Source organism: Ambystoma mexicanum, chromosome 5p, assembly GCF_040938575.1.
Source record: "Ambystoma mexicanum isolate Mex_15411 chromosome 5p, UKY_AmexF1_1, whole genome shotgun sequence".
Taxonomy (NCBI): domain Eukaryota; kingdom Metazoa; phylum Chordata; class Amphibia; order Caudata; family Ambystomatidae; genus Ambystoma; species Ambystoma mexicanum.
The window spans coordinates 932954507-932979219 of NC_090930.1; the positions used below are offsets into that span (position 1 = coordinate 932954507).

Sequence of the window (24713 nt, forward strand, 5' to 3'; positions counted from 1 at the left end):
TTATTATTGTGATGATGTTGCTGGTGAGTACAGTAGTTGAAATATTTCGTTTGCCAGCGAGGTTTTTCCCGCCGAACACACACCGGAACAAACATGTTGTGCGCTATGTCTCCTGTTTAATCACTTTGTGTGGGAAACTTGATGTAAGGAGGGGAACGCCCGTATGGTTCCCTTTGCAGCTGCTTGTGTATTTTGGTGGAAATATTAATATATTACAGTGATAATAGCGCATTCTGTCATATTCCCAGCATTTAATGAAAACAAAAAAGAAGATACTCGCCGGAAATATTAGAAACTAAGGGGGTGGCGCGGGCGCCGTTTCTATGTATCCAACTATGTTCCCACATCGCCCGGCACCTCGAGTTCGGAAAGTAGGAGAACATAACGCAGATTGGAATGTATTGGTGCACAGGCACTGTACATGGTAAAGTACGCACAGCACACGCCCTGCTGTTCCATTCGGGATGTGTGAGGTAAAGTCCTCTGCTAAGGACCGGCTTCGTTCTTACTTCACATCAAACGGCTTAATTCCCAATATCAGAAGTTCTCGCCCTGTCATTGGGGGCCCAGGACCTCCATAAAGATACGAAGGTGCGAGCGCAGACGGGGGCAGGGCTGTGGTGGGTGGGCAGTGCTCGGTACCTCCTGGCACACGCCTGCAGCGTCTCAGGGAAAGGAGGGGGGCGCCGGGGCAGCCAGCGCCTTGAGCTCCTCCGCCTAGGTGCGTAGCCCGCCCCCCGCGGCCGCTGATTGGAGGAGCGCAGCTGGCTGCGCCCGGACACTGGAGGGTCTGCCTGCCCCTCTGCGGGGCGGGGTCTCCTGCAAAGTTTCATTGAAGGCTGGAGAAGCGGGGCTGCTCAAGAAACAACTGCAGCGGGACACGGCGGCAGGGCGGGTGGCAGGAGGGGCGGCGGCGGCAGCCTTGGCACAGAGGGCGGATCTCTCCACCGCCTCCGCTGGGGGCAGCCGTGCAGCGACTGGCAATCCCCGCGAAGAAGGCTGGCGCCCCAGGGGCAGGAAGGGTTGCCCTGAGCAGAGGAGACGCAGGGAATGCCCGCTGGAGGGAAGTGCTGGCAGCGCCTGGGATACTGACAGGCTCCTAGCATCATACCGTCGGTGTACCCCCTGCCGCAGAATATTACCGCTCATTGGATCACACCCCGAGGATCTGCCCGACCATGGAATAGTACCGCATTCAGATTACCGCCCTTAGAATATTGGCGCCCGTTGGATAGTTGCGCTTCCAGGATCTAGGACCACTCTGCGCTCTGGGCGCAACCTCTGGATTGGTGTTTGGACCGCTCCTCACCTGGCGGGCAGCCGGGGAGGCTCCTCCGCCGGGGCACACGGCGCCCACTGCCCCGCCGCGGTGGGACTGAACCCATGGGCTGAGCTGCCTTGTGAGGGGGCGACCCGGTGACAGGTCATGCCAGGCAACCCGCGACCCGTGCAGGGCCGGGCCCGCCGGTGATGGGACAGGGGCTGAAAATCACCGACACGCATAGCCCTTTTTTTACTTTTTAATTTGCTGCTCGTAGAGTTGACGTTGCAGCCATGGCATCCGAGGTGATGTGCGGACTCATCTTCCGGCTGCTTCTTCCCATGTGTCTCGTGGCAGGTATGTCCATGGTTCTTTCCTCTGTTCAGGGCTGGTTCAACCACACGGGTGAATGATGGCATGCCATGGGCTATGTTACATGCGCGCTCAACCCTCACTGGGAGAGGCTGTTCCAAAACGCCGTTTAAAATGTGAATGGGTATTTGGTTATTTATTTATTTATTTATTGTCATAGAGATAGATAGACACTGATATGGGGCACGCACAAGCAAATAAATGCACTAGAGAGCTTTGGAACGTAGTTTTAAATACTAGTAGTAATTGAGTTATATTAATTATCTTGTGAGTTATTACTTCTGAATATTATCACACGTGTACTAGCAAGCCTAATTACCCTATCTTTAATGTTCCCCTCATTAGCATGTGTAATATAATTCCCATGTCTCACGCGCAATAATAGCATGTGTTCGCTCTCACTCCTCATCCTATGAGCAATATATAGAAGAAGGAGGGTGTTCTCCTGGCTATCTTGCTTTTGTGATTTTAAAGAAGTGGTTCTTACACACTGGTTGTTGTGATACAATCTCGCTTTTATTTGTGCAAGTGGTAAGTTATGGTTCAATTTGTTAGTATACATATAGTACATCTGGGGCTCTTATATCCCCCTTGTAGTCAGCTGACACGTGTTTCGACCCAAGGGTCTTTATCAAGGCTATAGTTTATACGTCTGGTGCCCCCTGTACTATATGTATACCAACAAATTGAATGATAACTTATCACTTGCACAAATAAAAGCGAGATTGTATCACAACAACCAGTGTGTAAGAACCACTTCTTTAAAATCACAAAGGCAAGATAGCCAGGAGAACACCCTCCTTCTTCTACTTAACAATTAGGGTTTTGGCTACACCCTAAACAGCTCCTTTGATCTTACAATGTAAGAATTCTACCCCAAATACGCAAGGAATAACAGAGCTCAGCAAGGTCAACTCCAATTCTAGAGCCAACCACGTTTCTATGAGCAATATATACACTCATTATCGTGGGTAATACTCCGTCTCGCGTGTGCTATCACTGTGGATTATTATCCCATGACTAAACATCACTGCTCGTAATCCTGTGTCTAATAATAACCATATTATGGATGTTACGTATCCCGCTGCGCTCCGCTTGCAATGTAACGGCCCAGGTGCATGCCTGTCATATCCCCCTCTTGGTCATGCGGGAAACAGTATTCCTCGTTTGTTTTCACTCGAGTAATCGCGAGCCTCCCGTTATGCACTGCCCTGTGCAGAATCGGCGTGATTGTGCTACCCGGGCAGGGTGGACTCCCTGGTGTACCATTTTCAATCTGAGCCAATGGGACAACATGCGATTGAGCTTCAGGTGGAATGTGAATATCGGAGGGGCCCCGCGTGCTGCTCGGGGTGTGTTGGGGGCGAGATCACTTCTGGGCCACAGTCATGTCTCACGGGATGGACTCCTTCACTGCTTCTAGTTATCTGAAAAGGAAAAAAACGAAATAGGACTGTACTCAAGTATTTTCGGAGGTGCTGTCCGTGCATCTGTAGGCGCGTGCTGCCCGAGCACGCCCGGCATGCACCTGGGCACGTGCCCCTCATCCCCGCAGCCGAGCCCTGTCCATTCCAGAGGCCGGGAAGTTCAGACCTGGGGTGGCGGAGCTCGTTCTTTGCAGCCCGTCCACCTCCATATTTGGGAAGCATCTTTGTTGTTTCGCAAAATCTCGTCAAAGCGTTGACAAACTGGAGGGCTCACGGTGGACCAGCTGCCGAATACGATGGATGCTGTGTCGATAAGTGGTAAAGAAATAGAATGGTGCGTAAGAATTGGCGAGGCGAGGCTTGGCGTGCGCCCATTGCATACCCAAGGCCAGACCAATAATGGCTTGCACATCACAATGCCAGGGCTAGCAGGAACACACGGGCCAGAGACACCTGCGAAGCGGTGGCGAGAGACGGGGAGGGGTCGGGTGGAGAGTGCACTCCTGACAGGAAGGATCGCATAATGCACAGTATGGCCCATCCACCCTTGCTAAAGAACACCGCGCCTTTGCCAGCCATTATAAGGATGATATACTCAAAAGCTAAGAACTGCCATTTAATCATACCACGTTTCGTGGGGTGCAGTGGGATGCTTCTGTTAGCACTTCCCGCGCCCCTCCCCCCCGCCCCCGGTTCCCGTGGCAATCCGGCAAGCAGATGTGTGCACCCAAGACAAGACAGTGTTGCCCATTCGAGCACCCCTCCCCCCCGTCCCTCTCAACCCGAGCTTCAGTGCAACGATCTTCGCTTTGGATAGAGATCGGCGATACACCGTGTGAAGACTGGCAAGGCGGCGGTCCTGTGGGGCTGGGGCAGGCGGTAGCCCCGGTAGTTGGCAGCATTGCACATACATCCCTATAAGGTGCCCCTTCTGCGGTTGGCGCCTGTTCTGCTGCTTAGATAATGACCTTCTATTTCCCAAACGAGATACAACTAATTGGATAAGAGGGGCCTCTGGGGGTGTAGCCAGCGGTGCTTTTTACCGTCCTGGTTAAGTCCGCGAAGAGACTAGTTTAGGGAGACTGGCACCCTCTCACAAACGAGACAGGTGTCCCTGAGAAATCAGGCGCAGGCACTGTAAAGTGTCTGCGCCCCTCCTTCTGCTCCCCTATCAGCTGATATGACTCCCACAGTACCACAGATAATCACACAACAATAAGGCAGCCCGTGCAGACGGCTAAAGGGCAGGGGAGCGCACACGCCATGTTGGAGCCGATTCAGAGTAGGCAAAGGGCGGGCCATATCTCGGAAAGGGTATCTTGACTGAAGTAGGGGGCGCGTCCCACTCAATATCGCAGCAAAGGCTGAAACAAGTACACAAGCATGCTGTGTTGGATGGGGGAAGGTCGCTACAGACGACCCCCTCCCCTCGAGCAAGGGCCTCGGCGTGGCACTAGCAACACGAGGGAAACCCTGTACGTAGGCCGCTGAGAGGCCTGGCGGGAGAGGTGGGGCCCGCGGGATGAGACTTGGGCCTCGGAGGGCCCCAGGGTGCCCTGTGGAATGTGAGGAAGCTCGCCGCGTTGCGGGATTCGGGGTGCCACCTTCGACACTGTAGGTGCGGGCGCTACCTTAGGGGCCGCTTCCCGCCAACATGACCTGCTGCCTGAGGTGCCGAGCTCGCGCAGCCTGCGGAGAAGGCTGGCTCGCGACGAGGACGCGTGCATGCGTTTCTTGAACACGTAGCTGCGTTTACATCTGAAGGCCTTTGCGCAGGCGACGAACTGACAGGGCAGCGATGCCATCTAACCAAGCACCGGTTATGAGGAAAACACCCGCCAGTGCTTGTGGCGTCGTCGTATTTAACCTGGGGCGGGGGCTCGTGCTTCAGAAGGCCGGCGTGTGCTGAAAGCCCACCCCCGGCTGTCTAAAGAGCGACGGGATGTCGTGCCACCCGGTGCACGTGGTATTGCTGAACTTGGCAGCCTTCGAGCACACCTCTGACAGGACACAGGCTTTGGGACTTGAGGTGTTGCCTCCAGACTCCAAGGCCTGAACGCGGCGACGCGCCTCCCGCTCGCGCCGGGCTGCTCTGTGCCTGGTAGATAGGACCCCACGCCCTCCGCCGAGCCGCCCCGGGCAGCCAGGCAGCGTGCACCCTGCAGATAACAGCTTCCCCGACAGCGCTGCACCGCCTTCGTGTTAGTGGGACGCAAAAATAAATGCATACAGCACCCGAATTATCCGCAAGATAAACACTTTGTGCCATTGCGCTTTCCTCATAACATGACCTTATGGCACTGCATGCGGCGTACCTATGTATATACATGTCTTATGTCACTATAAGGATATTTGGCAAAGTGCTGATGTTTAAATTCGAGTTTCGCAATTGAGTGTTGCCCACTCAACGCTTCATGCTCCATTACCTGAAGTGTCAAGGTTTCCACAGCCCCCAGCCACTTTTAGCAGGTCTAGACTGGGGATCGAAGGCGTCCTTGGAAATGCATTTCAGTATGGCCTCGAATTACACTGTGCAGACAAGCCCGACCCCTTTCAACTGGGGTGTGTAGGGTTCACCGACAAGATCATTTCGAAAAAATGTGTCAAGATAGTTCATTTTAAAGCACATGTGCTCCTACATACATATTACAAAGTAGTTAAACATTCGAAAAAAAAGGATATAACGTGTTAAGAGTGGGAAATAGCCTACTGGATGCGTAATAGTAAATTAGGTTTTACTTCAATGGGGTTTGGAGATGAGGAGAGGTGGGAGAAAAGGGGCATGATACTTTGGAGAGAGTAAGAGAATTAGAAAGTCGGGCACCCACACAAGAGGTCCATGGTCCCAGAGGCCCACTAGGAAATCCCCAGGGCTCCCTGACCATGTTGACCATTTAGTTGCTGGCTTTTAGGAGTATTCCCATGGCCTCATACATACCTTCCTAGCTGTCTCATCTCGCATATCGTTGAGTCTGATACATATCTGGATGCCACCTGCACTGTGCATGTTCATAAACAGTAACAGCCTGCACCTCCGCCCCTCGGCCAAATCATCTTTTTCTAACTCTTGGCAAGAATACGCCTGATTCTGATGCATTCCTTAAACTTTTGTTACGAGTAGAAACCCCCTCTGCTTATTGCACGTGAGCGAATGCGTTGCATTTCACGTTAATCAATCACAACACGTGTTAGTGCTCCCCAACTAGTGAAGAGAAGATGCGAGGTCGCCAATTTCAAAATGATGTTTGGGGGACCCCTTCCCTACCACTTGGAAAAACTCCCATCACACGCGAACAACAATAATACATTGATTTCCTGTACCTTATTTTCAAATGGAATGGGGCAGTGGAAAATGGTACATACCTTTTTTTGGGCACACGCTGTTTCAGTTGGGGATGCGTTACATCCCTGAAGCGCACACCCGTTAACACAATCGATATCTTAAGTTGGATGGAAATAGTGCATTCACTGCAACTCATGCAAATGACCTATTTAGAGTGAGGCAGGTCTGTGGTGAATAATGCATGACAGGGAATGCTTCCTAAAGAACATTTCAACAGGCGATTTCCTGAGTACTGGGTCTACAACATTTAGATCTCCTGATGTTTTGGACCACAACTCTCATCAGCCCTAGCCAGTATAGTCATTGGGGAGGGACCATGGGAGTCATAGTACAAAACATCTGGGAGCTGCAGGTTGCAGACTCGCCTAGTTTATCATTGAAGTTACAGAACATAACCCCCACCACCCCACCCCACCCTCCAGCTTCATCCTGAAGCAAAATCCTGCATAAAGCAATGAAGGGAGGGGGGTTACAGATTATCCAGGGGGAGTTTTTTGGCCTTTACTCAGCATAACACATAAATGCTGCCGGCAGCGAAGCTGAATCCCAAATGGCCACTCGCGAAAAACTATTAAGCTTTCTTTTTCAGAGCCACAGATGGGGGGAGGGGCAAGGTGCGGAGGCCCATTTCAATAGTAAAGATGAAAGGCCCTAACTGTGGTCCTGCACAGAAGGGTACACATGCGCAACAAGCAAAACCTATGTAGGTAGCAGGTGGTGCCACCAGGAAAAATACAGAGACACTTGAAAAATGTCCCACTTTATGATATGATAGGTAATTTATAACGCGCGCAATACCCTGGGGTTTCTAAGTGCGGATTTGTGTCGTCTTGTTTCCAAGGTGAGCACGTTGCCCCTGAGCTATCCTCCCGAGACTAGTATGATTTCCAGGTATGATCGATTAGGTATCCTATGAATATGCATTGCATACGATATCTAATGAAAAGGAGCACTGCTCGACCTCTTTACCTCTTTACCCCTTCACCTATCGTGAATAGGGATTCTATTAGGTATTGGGAATCCTATAATTATGCATTGCATAGGATATCTAATGAAAAGGAACACTGCTCGACCTCTTTACCTCTTTACCTCTTCGCCTTCAGCAATCATGAATAGGGATTCTATTAGGTATTAGCTATTAGGTATCCTATGCATCTGCATTGCATAGGATATCTAATGAGAAGCAACACTGCTCGACCTCACCATCAGCAATCATGAATAGGGATTCTATAGCGCCCCATTGTTTCATGATGTCTGGTTAGTTGCGGCACTCTATTGTGAAATCATTGAGTAACCCCTCTAAAGTGCTTGGCAAGTGAGTTTTCATAGCCAGGCTAGTCTGCCCAAAGTCACTCACTACTGAGCGTGGGTGTTATTAGTGGTTTAAGTGGCCTGAACACTCCAGCAGGGTCACTTAGGGGGCGTGGCCTGGCAGGGGGTCAGAGTCGCAATTAGCCCCTGAATGCTACCTGTTATGCCACGCCACCATAAGAGCCAAGGCTTGATTTTGCAAAAGGGCAGGGGCCATGGCCTAAAAGGCGCCATCCAGGTCATGTAAGTGTTTCCTTGTCTTTTAATTGTGGCGCTGATGCCCTGGCAGGCACCCCTTTCACTGGAGATGCGGGGATCGTCACCCTCTCAGCGAGGATGATGATCACTGCATCTATAATGAAAGGGGTGCCTGGCAGGGGGTAGGAGACGAAATGAAAAGCTAGCCTTTTTTGTTGTTGTAAAGCTTGAAGTTCTCGCTTGGATGCAACAGTTTCAGGCTTTACAAAGAAAGCCTTACCTTTTGACCTCCCCGCCAGACATCCCTTTCATTAGAGATGCAGGGAGGTCAACGACACAATAAGAAAGGCAAGGCTTTTTTTGTAAAGCCTGAAGCTCTTGCTTAAACGCGAGAACTTTAGACTTTACAAAAAAAAATACCTTGCCTACTATCAGCCTGGTGGGCTGGGGTTAGCAGGGGACTAAAGGAGCCCTAGTAAGGCCCTGCCTCGAACACAATTTTCAGAGCAAGTTGGGGCTCCCACCTGCTTGCCCCGGCCCACTTAAAACCCCGGGTGTTATGTAAGGTCATGCTGTTGATATTAGTAAATGAGCACATGAGCATCCTTATGGTTTCTGTGAACATACATTTGTTTGAGTAGAGTATCTCACAGAGAGGTGTTTCTGCATCCCATGGGGCCAGTTTCAGATCTGTTTAATGGAACAGGCCAGCGTAAATAACTCAATAAGCACAAGCTCAGCAGATAGTCATCCACAGAGAAGGCAGATCCCATGGCTTCACATTTCAGGTTTTGGTATAAGCTAAAACACAAGAGCCCAGCACCGGGCACACGTTCTAATTATTTTGTGACACTTGTCCCATGTATTGGAAAGATGCGTGGTAATCTGCTCGGTGGTGTGCCATACCTGCCTCAGTTTACCAAGAATGCACATCTCATCTCCCAATCTCCCAATATTCAAGCTGATTGGAGTTGAAGGGGAGACAATTGGACCTCTTCTGTAATATTGCACCCCTGAGTGACAGCGTTGGGATATTTCAGTGTTTGACGGCAACTGAATGACTTTCCTTTGCTGCATTGTCCCATTCCCGCTCTCTAGGGTGGAATATTGAAACGTCAGCTCTACATCATGCATAACTGGTCATATGCACACACAACATCACCCAACTCCGTAACACGAGGTGTCATGCCTAGTTACTGTTTCCCTACTGTGAAAGGTGCCACTTTTGGGGTAGGTGAGCGATCAGAGCCCGGCGGGGCAGGGCATACAGCGGGCACATAATCATAAAGAGACTTTGGCAGACACCACACTCATTGCACAAGGCAGGGAAGGCATCATATCTTGCTGAGACGGTGACAGATCAGACACCAGTAAGGGTCGGCGAGAGTGCAGACTGATGCCCAACTTCTGAAACCCACACAGTTGGGGAACATGATCACAAAAGATACCCCTGATCTATACTTCTCCTGGCATACAGACACGTCTTGGGGGACATCGCGATTCCAGGTGATCAGTAGGGGATCATTTCTACTGGGTCCCAAGGCTCTCATATTGCATTGCGTACATTTCATGATCTGTTTTGTCAACAATTTGTTATTTGATTTATTGAAGATTGAAGGCTGGGAGGTTTTGTATTAATCAAAACCACTGGGATTGCTCTGGACACTCCCCAGAGCATCATTTTCAGCCTACCAGGCCATTACAGAAGGGGAAAGAACATAGGAACACGATGCTTGGTCTCACCCGAAAAGGGCCAGGCCAGGCCAAACTGCTAGTGCACACCCTATTTGCACCAGACCCCAAGCAACCGCAGAAATGCTTCAGGCTCATTGGGCCTCACCAGTGAGTAAATCTGAGGTCTCGAGGGTTGCCCACAGCAATATCAGCGCTTACTATTATTTCCAAACTTTGCAGACAGAACCTGCATTTTTGCAAACAATTTGGTATATTCATACTGAATTGTAAAACTGGTAACAGGCTACTCTTGATTTCAGTTAATATTTTTATTTGCTCAGTTGAAATCGCCTTTGTATTTTTTTCCTCTGGACATTTATAGTCAAATCTCCAACATCCCACACACTGCAACTGATTCTACATCAAAATATCAGTGACTGATCAACTAGAATGACCTCCACGTAAGTTAGAATGAGGAGATGACTGTAAGTTTAAAAATGTAACTCACACCTAAAAATATAGTCCACACCTAAAAATAAAATTCTCTTTTAAGAAAGATGGCTCATCCCTCCAAATTTGCGAAATTGTGGACACTGTGGGGTCGATTCATGCAATATTTGCTCGGTTCAAAGTGAATTTGCAATGCTGAAAAGTGACTTTGCACTGCTGGCACAAACTCTGATACATGGAACTGTGCAAAGTGTATTTTTGCAGTGCAAAGTCCGGGCAGTCATTTTGTACTGCAAAAATGACTATGCGGTGACTTTGCCCGGACTTTGCACTGCAAAAACACACTTTGTACCGTTCCATGAATCAGGGTTTGTTTCCGCAGAGCAAAGTCACTTTTCTGCAGTGCAAATTCACTTTGAACCGGGGAAATATTCCATGGATCGGGCCCTGTCTGTCTAAAATTCATCTTATTTTATTTCATATTGGGGTGATGTGCCAACTAGCAGGAAACAACTTCAAAATGCAGCCGCAGGGATGAGGATGGCAAGGCAATACAAAATAAATGCAGAGTTAAGGGGAGTTCATAAAAAGAAAAAAAAACGGGGATGGTGAGACTTAGTTTTCATTATTACTAGTAAATAGAATGCCAGGTAATTGCAAACATGGGACGAGCAGGGTACAATTCCAGTTAACCATGAGCATGAGAGGACGTAGGCAAGCGCTTTGTCCACCACGGTTGTATGTGGGATGCTCCTGTTGTGGGTTGAAGCATCATGCGCTGTGCACTTAGTTGTCACCCACTCTGGGTTGGTGGTTTTGTGGTTCGTGGCAGGGTTAAGCTCCTCCGAAGCTTTATAAAAGCACACTCCCACTCATCAAAATCTCGTTTAAACACCAGGCTTGTCAGCACCTTTTAACAGTCTGTGTCCTTGATTCTGATTTCTGCTCTTATGGGTGAGATTTCCAATATTTGTAACTTGACAGGGAAAAGCCCCACTTGCTTTTGCATAATGTGTTGCCTCCACGTGGTGTTTGATTTTCAGACTGGTTGTTCTAGGACTCGTTCCTGAGTGTGTAAAAGTCACATGCCACACTCTACCCTGAGGGGGAATTATTCAGGGGGTTTGGAGATCCCATTTTGGCCAACATGGATGTTCACCTTTTGGTAGATTGATGAAAGTTGCTGGGCAGGACCAGGATATCGAAGTCTAGCCAAGGCACCCAAATAAGTACATTCTGGGTATATGTAAATTAATTTCTTTTGTAGAAAGTCACTTCTCAAATCTTTGGAGGGAAGTCAGCCCTTGTGTCTAGTTCCATGGTGATGACAGCACCCGAAAGAAGTTAAGGTGTCAGTTATGCCTCCTTTAGGAGCAATACACAATGGATTTTTGGTAAATAACTACCTCTAGGAATTCAAAGGCAATTGCAGTTCTCCTTTGCTTTTAAAAATCAGTGAATGAAGTGTGATCATAAATGACATGTTTTTGATTGGGCACCACATGCATATAGGCCTCGTGCCCAGTGGACTCCACACCTGCCAACCTTCATTCCAAAATGATGGGATGGGGCCACTTTTAATTTTCACTGTGCTGTTCATGTATGGCAATGGTGTGCCAGCAGGGGCGTCCTGGGAGTGAAGTCTTCCTGTCAAGGAAAGCTGCAGGATGTGCTCCAGAAGTCTGCAAGAGGGTCATTGGAGGGAATCATATGATATGATTGGTTATTTATAACGCGTTTAATACCCAGAAGTTTCTAAGCATGGACCCCGGAATCGAACCTGTGTTGGTCTGTGTCGTCTTGCTTCCAAGGGGAGCACGTTGCCCCTGAGCTATCCTACCGAGATGCAAGCCCTTGAATGTCGTAGCGTTTGAAGATGAATCTGACCACTGCTGGAATCACCAGAAAAAGAATGCAGGAGGCAAATGATATGTGGAAGGCGAACAGGAGTTATGAAGGTGATATCAGTTGAATATCAAGTTTTAATGGAAGTTTGCCATTCCTGGGTAGTTGCAGGTCAAGGGCATTGCATATGACCATATCTGCAAAGCATCTCTGGAAATGTGCAGCACCTCCTGGTCTCCACCTGAGGTGCACAGTCAAGATGACTTTATCTTACATTGGGAGCTGCTCCAAGCAATCCACACAAGGGGGCACCAAGACGCTGCTGCAAATTTGCATTGCAACAGAGACACTCTGAAATGTTGCAGACTTTACCAAAAAATGCTCCAGAGCAGAGAGTAGTGCTCTACCATAAATGCATGGATATTGCACATGTTTATTTATTTATTTTTATTTATTTAGCATTTGTAGAGCACGCCTAACCGTGTGTATCTAGGCGCTGGAAAACAGGTAATACAATTTAGAGGTGTTAACACAGGCAACAATGATAGACATAGGCTTGACATGAAGTCAGATTAAGTGTATTTACAATCAATGGGTATTTACAGATACAGTGATCCCATAAGTATTTACAGATACAGTATTATTTTATAGTGATTATGCTGAAGAAATAGAGGTAGGGTCTGGCGAGTACTCTAACTGAGTTGCAAAGGAATTAACCATATTGGTGTATTCATGGCAGTAAACATTTCCTCGGATATCCTGGACGCTCCTTCCTTTCGCCTTTTAAGCCTAGGCAAGCCTACGGCGGACATAATGCTCAGCAAGTGCGTTTCTATGAATGCACCAAGCCAGGCTAACTTGCACAGCCGCATGAAGTGTTAACATTAATATCGTCTCTCTGATGTTGGAAATGGAATCCAGTCTACCATGAAAATGCACAAAAATAACGTAACAAGACTTTTCATTGACCGTGGACCTGTCATGATTATTGGTCATGAACTCTGAGTTGGCTTGCAAATAAGGTGATCAGGCATGGGGTTGAGGTCACTTTATTCATTGTACTTAGCGTACAGGCCCCCATTGCAGAGAGATAGGTTCCTGTCCGATCTGCAGTGATGCTCTCCGCTTGGGTATAATCCCTCTGTTAAAAGGGATTTTCCATTGTACATTGGGGTGTCGGGCATAACCGTCTACGCTAGGGAGAGTTGTGAGTGTAGGGAGGCCTCCTGTGTCCCCTCTCTTGTGGTTAGGCGGTGGCCTAACGGTGCACCCCGCAACACAGGGATGGCATCCTTGAATCTGTGAATCTTGTTAAACCTGCACCAATCAGGACTAAATAGAGTTGTCCTCCCTGTCCCCACCGCTTAGCTTCTGTAGCCACATTTTGTGGTACATCACCGGTGTTGACAGGGGGCGGGTTGCATCTTCATGGGGCAGAGTGCCGTGCATATGAATTGTGCACCTCCCAGAGGAGGTGGCTAGTTGACTCCTACAGCAAGACATTGCGGTCTTCATGACATGCATGCAGCTTTGCTTGGTGGTGTGCGATGTGTGGACTGTACCATCTGGAGGAAAGTTCATTTTCTGCCTCAACTTGCATGTTGGCCCGTCTGTAACAGGGACCAAGATGTCTGCTCTCAAATACAAGACACGACTTGTTCTCCACTGCCAAAACACCAGTTGAAGCCAAATCTGTAAAACAATACTATTGTGGTCTATTTTGAATATGTAAAAAGGTAAATGTAAGCCTATTCTAAAGAAATTATATAATGAAGTAAAGGTGATATATCAACCTTCATAGATTGTTACGTGTCTTGGATTATACAATAATACCAATGTCACACCACTACAAGCACAGCACTGCCCTCATTTATTGGACTTACACTCTTTGTTTGTATGCCCTCATCTGCCACCCGACAGCAATGCCCCATCGCCCAGCAGCCTGGAACATAGAGAGGAGTTGGGGGGATGAGGAAGCCACAGACACGTGGAGGGGAAAAATACCTGGCATCCTGCCACTCTTCACCACCTCCGGCTCTGTCTGCCGAATGAACAAAATATCAGGCCTCTTGGCTCCCTCCTCACTTAGCTTCTCATCACCGCTCCAATTGCTGCCTTGCTTACTGACAGGCCTGTGATTCTGGCACCACTAGTCACTGCTAACGTGGGAGCCGTGCTACTGTTACATTGGCAGGCCAACAACCACCACCCCCACCCACCCTGTCACCGAGAAGGTACGGGCTTCTAAGTGGGCTCTCAGTGACAGAGAACTGCTCTCCGATGCGACCACAGCAAAAAATGTGGTGGAGCTGGGCAGACGTTCACCCCCACCATCCTCGGTTCTGAGGAGCCCCACAGTTTCCTTGCGGTGCACAAAGAGGTTTGTTGAGGCTGGCAAAAGATAGGATCTACCTGATGAAGGCAAATCTGATTGAGGAGAAATCTGACACATGTGTTTATTTATTTATTTTATTTGTTGATAGCGCCCATACTGGTAGGTATCGCAGCGCTAGAGGTAGTTACATTAGAGTAAATGCATTCAGACAGCGGCGTTACAGTGTGGTCACAGTCGGGAGAGTATTCGTTACATCGCTGTGACATCGAGGTTACATTGAGGTCACAGAATAGGCCAGTTATAAGTACCGACATTATAGCAGTGAGGAGACAAATGTGGACACAGGTTGGAGAATTTTCCTTGTAGGCAACGCAAAGTAATAGTGGTTAGGCATATTTGTTGAATAGTGCAGTTTTTACTTTTCTCCAGAGGATCAGATCAGAGGGTTCGTCTTGGGTACAGGGGGGGGAGCGTATTCCAGAGAGTGGGGGCAATGACTCTGAAGCTGGTAACTCCGGCTCTGTGTGGGGAAGTGTTTCCTATCCGTGGCAGGTGAACTACTTAATTACATAATGCATATACAAGATCCTTCTTCCGCTGCAGGGGCATCACAGATGAGGAGTAGAGCATTTAAAAGCCATGGGCGGCAAGTTATTTCAGCCGCTGGTGAAGTAACAATGGCCTCTGACCGCTATAGCAGCCTTTAAACCCCACCACCAATTTGAAGGAGGATACATTCCTGAGAACGGTTCCTTTTTCGTGCAGAAAAATTCAGTTTAAATCCCAAACGGGCTATGGGTGTGAAAAAGGGCACAGAACTAACAGGAGAGGAAAATGAGGGCACAAATCTAGTAAAATATTAAGGACATAAGAACTGAACAAGAAAGAGGGATGTAAACATAGAGCAACCTAAATGAATGAAAACACAAACACTGCATTCATCGAAAAATGGGGGTAAAAGAAGATTAAGAAAGCCAAAAACCTGAATAGGGACATATCACGAAAAGAACTAAGAGGAAAACCTGAAAACGGATGCCATGAGGAAACAAAGAGTCGAAAAATAAATTTAAAAAAAACATGAAAGAAAATGATTATGGTTGAGGAGTCTAATACTTACATAAGGAATACAATCCCGCCCTTGGTTTGTGGACAGTGGCCACAGACAAATGCCACTGCCAGCGGGTCCTGAAGAATAAATGGTAAAGGAGAAAATCCTTAAAATTCATAAAAAAAACATCTGTTAAGATAGAGTCAATATGATCTGATATATTGCAGCACGGCTCGGGAGATGGCGAGAGTCATAACTCAGAGTTATCCATGTAAATGTCACCATTGGTGACTTTTTGATATCGTTGTTGATCCCTGCTGTGATTACAGGGACTAAGCAATTGGGGTGACTCAGGGTTAAGATTACTGTCACTTCCTAGAGCCATTGCATTTTCTGGGTTTTGTTGCAATGAATCGGATCATCTTAACTCGGCTTGAACTATCGCAGCATGGCTCCTGTCTCCATCCCTATGCAAAGCGCACATCACGGCATGCAGAGAGCATGTGAAGTTTGGGGCATGGCCACCGCAGGGAGCATGGAGGGGAGAAGAAGGAAAATCCCAGTGGCAGAGAGGAGGGTGTTGCTCTTAGCATGTTGCACAGATAGGAGGAGAGGAAGAGGGAAGGCAGAGCAGGACCCAGAAGAAGACATGCGGAAAGGAGGGCGATGGGAATGGTAGCACACAAGGCCAGGCACAAACAGGAAGAGAGCAATATGAGTGAAGCTGGATCCGGGCACTGCCACCTGCAGGTGGGAGGGAAAAGTGAGTAGCATCAGTTGGGCTAAGCTTCTCAAAAGACACATCCTGCTGGATTGCTGAATGTTACATTGTGGGCGGCCAGTGCACTGTAACTTGCATGAAGTGATCATTGGCTGCAAATTCTGTGAATTGCATTTCTCGCTGGTCAAACATTTGCATTATCAATTTTTCAGTTTTAGAATGACGTATTCTTGGGAATGTTGATGTTAACGATAATGGGCCTGATCTGGAAAGCATTTTTGAATGGGTTTTTTCCATAGGAAAAAACTTTTGCAAATAAGGCCCAACGTAGAAATAAATGACATACGTTGCTGCTTTCATGTCATAAGTTAAGCCCCACCATGGGCAAGATATTGCATGGAACATTCGGCTTTCCAAATTGTGTGTTGACGCCCTCATGTCCTTATCTTCATGGAGCTGACTGTATCATGGCTGTATATGGATTCAATTGAAGCATATCCATGCATCTACTCAAATCCAAATGTAATAACTCCCTGGTGTAAAGTCACAGCACAGCCACACTCCTCTGCAGTGACAGCACACATCAACGGGACAGTGACCTGCTGCACCACCGACACCGTTAGCCATCCATTTCCACAAATATGAACAAAGGCACATTACGCGAAGAAACTCTCACAAACATATACCTGTGTGAATGATGAAACACGACGTCATCAGCAGGGGGAATGAAGAAAATTCAGGCGTGTGGTGGACGCGGCTCGGCTCCTTCCGGTCAACAGAGACAGACATATGAACGCTGCCCATACCCGCCAACACGTCACATAAACCCCGACCTCAGCCCTCTCTTACCCACCTGCAGACGGCCTCCAAGCATCGCACATGATACAAGCAGGGCTCGCTACAAAAATGAAACTAAGGGGAAGAAAAATAAAGGTCTTAGCCAGCACAACAACCACTATTTGCATTCAATAGACTCCAGGGACAACATAAAACTGTACATGGGCATCTATCAACTACAGAGGATATGTTGCACCTCAGGGTTTGAGTGACATCATCGGCATCATTACTATCAGATGTCACTAGGAAACCCTGGTTCAAATGTATCACCCTAGTTGATCGCTACATATCTAAAACTGTACTCATCTGTCATCTGTACCACTTTTTTTATGGACATCCTCCTGTTCCCCTTTGTAGACTCTCATCACCGTTTAAGACAGAGGGCCCGATTCATGTAAATATGCGCAGAAATCCCGCAAGCAGCATGCGCAGAGAAGGACACTGTGCAAGCCTGCATGCAGAATAAAAAATTGCGCGCCCTGCGTATTCATGGAATTGTCCGCACAAAGTAAACGTATTTGCACGTTGCGAACAGAAGGCCCCGACAAGTCCACATGCAAAGCATCAACAGCCAGATGAGCTACCTTTGTGCGCTCCCCTGGGCACGAATGCACGCACCCATTGAACAGATTGTGGGGTCCCCCGCAAGCAGGTATGCATCATGGGGACCCTCTGCAGGGCCCCTTGTAGCTGTTCTCAGCACCCTGACAACCTGCGTATGAAAAATCATAACTCGGTCTAAACTCAGAAAATCTGTGTGCGAACCCCTCTAAACCATTCCTGCACACCGCTACACTGCAAACACGCACCCCTAAGTAAGTTCGGGTCCCTGGTTGCATACATGCACCCTTAAATTCAACATGCATGCCCACCTCCGCGCTGTGAATCCTATGCGGAAGTGTATTTATGCCTGCCTTCGGGTGACCGATAGTATGAAGGACATGAGTGGCCATTTCCCGGCCAAGAGGTTTCTCAAAAGAATCCATGAATATGTCTCATGCCACACAAATGTGGACGTGCGAAGGACTGCCTGCAGGCCGTCCCTCGGAACGCATACTTTTGAGCAAGTTCTTCCCCATTTTTGCTGTTCTGACCACTTCCCAGGCCTCTGCACAAGCCAGGCCCATGCTCTGCAAGGCCCTCAATGGCTCGCAGAGATGTGCTGAGCCTGCGCGAACTCCTCACAGGTCCAGGAAAAGTACTGCGCATTCGATTCCATGAATCGACTAACGAGGATTCGCGTGCAGTTTGGCGTGCAGGTACCCTTTTTTCCATGCAATTTATTCCTTGAATCTGGCCCAGAATGTCCTTCTAATATAGGTACCCCTCTGAGCAATAAAAGCTACAACAATGTTTCTCGTGTCAGGCTATACAAATCTATAAACAAACACATCAGTAACTCTTCACCAGTGTTGTCCCCAAAATGCTGGCTCCGGGCAGCATTGCAGTATTTTCTTCTATTTGCTGGGATGCCTTGCTTTGTCAATATTTTTTCAGACGTGGTGTTGTAATTTAATTTCGAACCAAATGCACAGATCTCCAGACAAGGCAAGGCCTGGGCATTTTTTCGAGTATGTAGTGTTCGAGATAACACATGGCCACAACTGGCAAACAAGTCAGTAACTTGTTCACTTCTGCCCACCCACCGGCTTTGCCCCCAGTCACGCCATAGCTGCTTTTTCTCAAGTCGAATTTAACATGGCATTACCAAGAAGCTTGAACGATGCCCCACACCCTTGCCACAAACATAAAATTAAAATATAAAAAGGACTTTGTGCAAATGAATTTGAATGGAATAGCCAAAGGGGGCTCGGTAAACCGGGTCGTTCCCACAGATATTTCCCTGCGAGTTGCACTTGCATGGGGTGAACACTTGCCTGAAAGAATTCTACATAGGTGGCTGTTTATCCATCATCAGCCTGGATTATTTGCCAACTGTGGCATGCTGTTAATTGCATTGCATTAATCATAAAGTCTAGCGTGCTTTATTGGAATATAAGAACATATGATCTCACTGTGACGGACAATGCACCAAAGCATGAACAAGTGCATGTTCCGATTTTATATGTGTGGACGTTTTTCTTTAAGGGTTGTTTATCCAACAGCTGTACCTTAAATGCTTTCGCACACAACATCTGTAATGTGTGCTCTTGATACAGCAACTCAAGTGCTGTTATAGTTATTTGGAGGCATTTGTAACTATATATTTATTTTTCGCTAGGTGCATTTTGCTGTTGGTTTGTGCATGCTTCCTTTACAAAGAATTGTTTTTATAAATAGTTTATCCTTATGCAAGACTGCCAGCATGAACCGTGGAGATGGGCAGCTTAGTTCAATTGAGGGTATGGGCACTGAGTGCCTGGGGGCCAATAGACCAACTGTCCATACAGCTCTTTAGCAACAGGGGCAAGAACTTCATTTCGTCCCATAAAAATGTTTGCAGTTTTCAACTTATTACAGGCGATGCCAATGTTCCTGTAGATGAAAAACCTTTTTCTGTGAATTCGTTTGCAAGCATTTTATTGTTGGTAAAGCAGCGATACTGGCAAGCATCGGCGTATCCACATCTGATGTTCACTTAATTAAAATGTGAGTGTCGAGTGGGCGGACGCAGCGCTGTAAAAGTAGCTCAGCATTTTGAGGGACTGTGACTAAGAACTGTGTGTAACTTGCATGCTACTGCATCTGTTTAAATCAATGTGGAGTCAGCACTCTTATTTTCCCAAAGAAGTGAATCATACTTGTCTTTACAAACCTATTTCTGTTAAAATGTCTTATCTGTTGTTACATTGATTCGTCAAGTGAGTTGTATTTTTGATCTATTGGGGAGAACTGTCCACTGGCTGCTGGTGCATAACAGGTGTTGGGATGAAGCCCATCCCATGGTGCACCAACCATCACTCATTCTGACATGCAGAGTGCCCCATTGCATGAGTGCTGTGCATGGTATAATGCTTTCATTCCATCTGCAGGGGTAGACCCTCTGCAGCCCATGAAACAGGGTGGAGTGGAGATGAGGGTCCAGGTGCAACAAAACGACCGTTTTAAAAAAAAAATAATAATAAATAACGGTTTGTATGCAGGCATGAGTGTGTGTGTGTGTGTGTCTGAATGTGTGTCTGTTGTGTGAATGTGCACGAGTGTTGTGTGAATGTGAGCACGTGCGCGTATTTGTGGGCTGCATGGGTGTTTGTGTGAGTGCAGCATGTGTGTTTATGCTCGAAGGACATTTTATGTGGGTCATGTTAGGAAATCACACCGTTCAACATGGGAAGAACGGGACCCCTGTGAACCGAGGAGGTACAGCCAGAGTGGGCCACGGGGGTAGGACGAGAGCTCCAATCATAGCCAGCATGAACATGGCTTCATACAGCAGTATCATTACTGATACTATGGGAAAATAGAACATGACCTTACATGGGGATAGACTGGCATATATGATGGTTTAGTTGGTGTTGCTATATGGGGATACTGGCATAGCCAATATGGATGTTTCTTACATAGGCAGCATACAGCAGGCGAGGTCCCCCCGGGCCAACGGGCTCTGAACTCCAGCAACAAAAGCACCTAAGTTATTGCCGGTGTACATTGGATTTCTCACAACAACAATCTTCGTGGAGGCAGGGGTTTGGGGCGGCGGGCACCGCAGCGCAAGCCGGACACGCAGTGCGGCGGGAAGGCCCACGCTCTAAGCCACCTACCAACGGCTTGAGTCAGGACATGCAATTCTGCAAAATCACTGCCAGCGTCAATCGGACTCACTGCAACTCTAGCGAGACCCGACTGGGTCATTAAGCAACTGAAGAGTCGACATAATCTAGCTACACGAAACCTGGGGATAATTGGGCAACAGACAACCTGAAATCGGCTTGCCTCGACCGCTAGGTCCCACAAACCAGTGGCCGCATCTCATAGTTGCACTGTTGGGAACTGAAAACATACTCAGGTACTCCATCCTTCGTCACACAAACTTAGCACCCACGCTGCTCCGATAATAGAAATGCGCACTGTTGCCTACTGGCGCTGCTGGAGAGGAGAAAAACAACAGGTTCGGCCAGAGCCCCCCCCCAGAGGCTCAGAAGCGCAGAAAGTATTGCCTAAATCGAGTAAAGATCGAGGCTCCCCCTTATCCGCCAAGACCATAGGAAATCTGTCGGGAGTGCGCCAGCGCCCCTCGCCTGACCCAGGCTCGCCGCGGGACCTAAGAATCTGCACCCTACCTGCCGTACACATCCTGCAACGTCCACTGAATGAATTATATGAGCCCCTCGACAAAAGGAACTGAACGCCACCCTCATCTGGGTCCAACCAGGTGCTGTCACTGATCAGAACAAACAAAACCTAACTTTCTCCCACAAGCCTCTCCCAAAGCCATCATGGGGAAAACAGATAAGACTCAGAAGAAACTGAATTTTGAAGCTAGCTCCTTGAACAAACCCACGACCAGCAGAAGATCTGAATCCCCTACGCCGGACGCGGTGCCAATGGAGGTACAGACCCCACAATCAGATATCAGAGAGATCCTGATGGACCTAAAAGCCGGCATCAGTGGCCTGGGAAGCAAGTTGGACACCTTATCGACGAAGGTAGATCAACTCCAACACAGACTCGATAAACAGGCAGATAGACTCGACACCGTCGAACAGCGCGTGTCCGACTTCGACGATGGGACAGCAGCGCTGACCTCCCGAGTTTCCGCGCTCGAAACCCAGATGAAGGTAGTATTTGCTAAATATGAAGATTTAGAGGGCCGTTCCCGAAGGAACAACATTAGGATCATCGGAGTAAGAGAGCAACAACTTCCGGGTAAAATGGAAGAGCATGTCGAACAGATGTGCATAGCACTCTTCGGAAGAGAAATGTTGTCTCAGCTTTTTGTGGTAGAAAGAGCGCACAGAATCCCGAATACTAGACCAGTGCCAGGCGCAAACCCTCGACCGAAGCAAGACGACGCGGAGCAACATGTGATCCCCAACTCCACCCTTCGAAACCTCTCCGTATTAAGCATGCTATAAATAACCCATTACAATTACAATTACAGCGAGGGAGAGACCCTCATGAATCTCCCATTGTTGGTGCTCTCTCATTATACTAAGTCTCTCATGCACATTCATGGGCAATAATTAGAGCTCTCTAATGAAAACATTTACGAATCAGCACTGGTTCCAGTTAAGCCCTTTAAAGACACCCACGCCAAAAGCAATGTATGTTGGCTCTTATACTGAAGATAGAACAGCACGCGATGTAGCTGAGCAGTCTGGGGGACAGTGGCCGAGATCCGTGTGTAACTTGAATGCCACTTCTCAGAGGCGTAACCAAGATTGTCAACAAGTGGGGCCTGAAGCTAATGTAGCGGGGCACACCCCAGTGACATTAACATCTGTAAATTCCCACACATCGATGCTGAGTGGGCATTTACAGATTTCAGGTGGGCCTGGCCCGCTCAGGCCCTACCCTGTCTACTCCTCTGCTACTAGCCCTGATTAAACCAATGTGGGCTGAGTCAGCACTCTTGCTTTTTTTAGAAGAAGTGACTCATACACGTTTTTACAAACCAATTCCCATTAAAATGTGTTGTAAATATTTTAAATGTTGGAAACCGGAAACCAGGAGTCAACTCATGGCTTCCCACGTGACACATTATGTGACTCATTTTACCTCATTGTACTTTATTTTTTTAACTGCCTAAACTGGGACTACACAGCAGTGATTTAGTCTAGTGTGTGTTGCAGAGAAAGAATCTCTAGAATATGCTTTACACGTCTAGTGCTGCTCCTAATACAATTATACAATTAGCCATTTATACACTGCACACGGCAAGCATCATTGCCTATGTGTGCACCCATGGCCATGTCGATTGTCAACCATGGGTCTCTCAGAGAAATGTGAAATAAATGATATTTTAACGTATGTATGCTTACAAATAAGTGTAAATTCTTCCGATTGGCTTTGGTTCCCCCTAACAATGCATTTCTACAGGCAGCGCCCCTCACAGGCTACACCAGGATTATTCTCTTTTTATTTACTCTTCTCTGCAACTTCACTGCCACACTTTGCACTCCAGGTATGTGTTCGGAAAGGCCTGTAAATCCTATGTTTTCCAATGCAATTTCTTCTGAAAACTGTGCTGTAAAATGCACTATTTCTTTGAGGAAAAAAAACGGACTGGACGAACCCACGGAAACCCCCGTGTGAGGAGCCAGGCTCCTTTCTCTTTCTCCTATTCAGGCGGGCATTACTACCCGTATGATAAACATGAAACGTTGGCACCCGTGCTCCGATTGCCGGACAGCCATAGGAGTGCAGCCCCACAGAGGTGAGGCATGCCACTGGGTCTACTAAGTAACAGTAAGGTGACCTGAGCCATTCTGCCACCCTGTTTTTTTTCTCATGGATAGGGCTTAGCATGTTGTTTTTGTGCGGCATGTCTTTCAGCTGCAACCTCTAGTTTACCATTACTCTGGCTATGATTGGCACCTCAGTAATGTGCCTGAGAACAGAGCATCGAGAATATCTCACCCATCACTGAGCTCTCCACTCAACCCCATTTCTCCCTCATAGCCACCCTCCCCCCTGCTCCCCTACCTATCCCAGCTCTAGTGCTACCCCTGAACACTGTATCCCCTGGGTGTGTCCCCTTTGTAGCCCCTGGGTGTGTCCCCTTTGCAGCCCCTGGGTGTGTCCCGTTGTAGCCCTCGGGTGTGTCCCCTTTGTAGCCTCTGGGTGTGTCCCGTTGTAGCCCCTGCGTGTGCTCCCTTTGCAGCCCCTGGTAGCGACCCCTTTGTAGCCCCTGTGTGGGTCCCCATTGTAGCCCCTGGGCGCATCCCCTTTGTAGCCCCTGGGCGCGTCCCCTTTGTAGCCCCTGGGTGTGCTCTGTTGCTTCCCAGCTAGGTTTGCACATTATACATCTCATTCATGCATGTGTGTTGTGGATAGACTCTTTCTGTATCCACTGCATTTGAAGTAGAAGAAGAACAGTGGCATGACGATAGCGTGTCACATAACTGTACCACATGTATCACAAGTGGAATTTACATCCACATTCTGATTCTACATGTCAATGATGGGACAATGTATTCCAATGTCTCTTTCAAGAACAGTACTTTCTTAATCTCTCTGCTTTTTCAATTTGCCAATTTCTTTCCATCTACCACTCTTTCGTTCAATTTCTCTTTATTTCTCCTTCCCAGTCATGCTTTGTTTTGTTTTCTCTCTTTACTTCCCCATTTACTGCTTAGCATTTGTCTTATTCTTCCAACCAGCATCCACTTCTATCCACGTTCATTGTACTGCTTTGTGGCTTCTCTGATTTGCTGTTTATTTCTGGAACTAGTTCCCTTTCCCAGCCTTCATTCAGACTGATGCTTGTATGAATTGCATCTGAAAGATGGCGAGAGGGTGGGCATTAGAGATTTACATATGTACGGAAATGTAAGAATACCAATGTATTTGCAATTAGAACAGAATCGGGCATTGTATTGTACGGCAGATATCATGTTGCTCTCTGTGGTGAAAATGGCAGTCTGCAAAATAAACAGAATAATATTGGGGTAGGAGGAGATGGATTGAACTTCCAACGGAATTGAATGCTACTTTCAAAGCAGCTTTGGGATCCCTGCCAGGTTTGCAGCACAACATAGATGCACGACATGCAACTGTGCAGTAGCACTTTGTGGGTGTGTATATGCACAGAATGGGATTACCATAATAAACAGTCTTGGACCCGCATGACCGGACAGACTCGGAGAATATGGCAAAGTACTACTTTATTATCAATTCAGTAAAATAGGACAATCTGGCGAACAACGAATTGTAGTCTACACACTCACAGTTACATTTCAGGTATACAAAGGCTTTATACCTCAATATGCGCAAGCTTTGATGTCATCCT

At 47.7% G+C, this 24713-nt stretch overlaps 1 protein-coding gene across 8 annotated transcripts in view; it reads left to right on the forward strand.

Annotated features, from left to right (window-relative positions):
• Positions 1 to 855: 855 nt before the first annotated feature.
• Positions 856 to 24713, forward strand: part of PIEZO2 (piezo type mechanosensitive ion channel component 2) — a 1512892-nt gene continuing 1489034 nt past the window's right edge. For all 8 annotated transcript variants that reach the window (XM_069613375.1, XM_069613368.1, XM_069613370.1 and 5 more), the window contains exon 1: positions 856 to 1618. In XM_069613375.1, coding sequence (XP_069469476.1) covers positions 1555 to 1618 — 64 coding nt within the window. In that variant the 5' untranslated portion in view covers positions 856 to 1554. The remainder of the gene's footprint in view (positions 1619 to 24713) is intronic.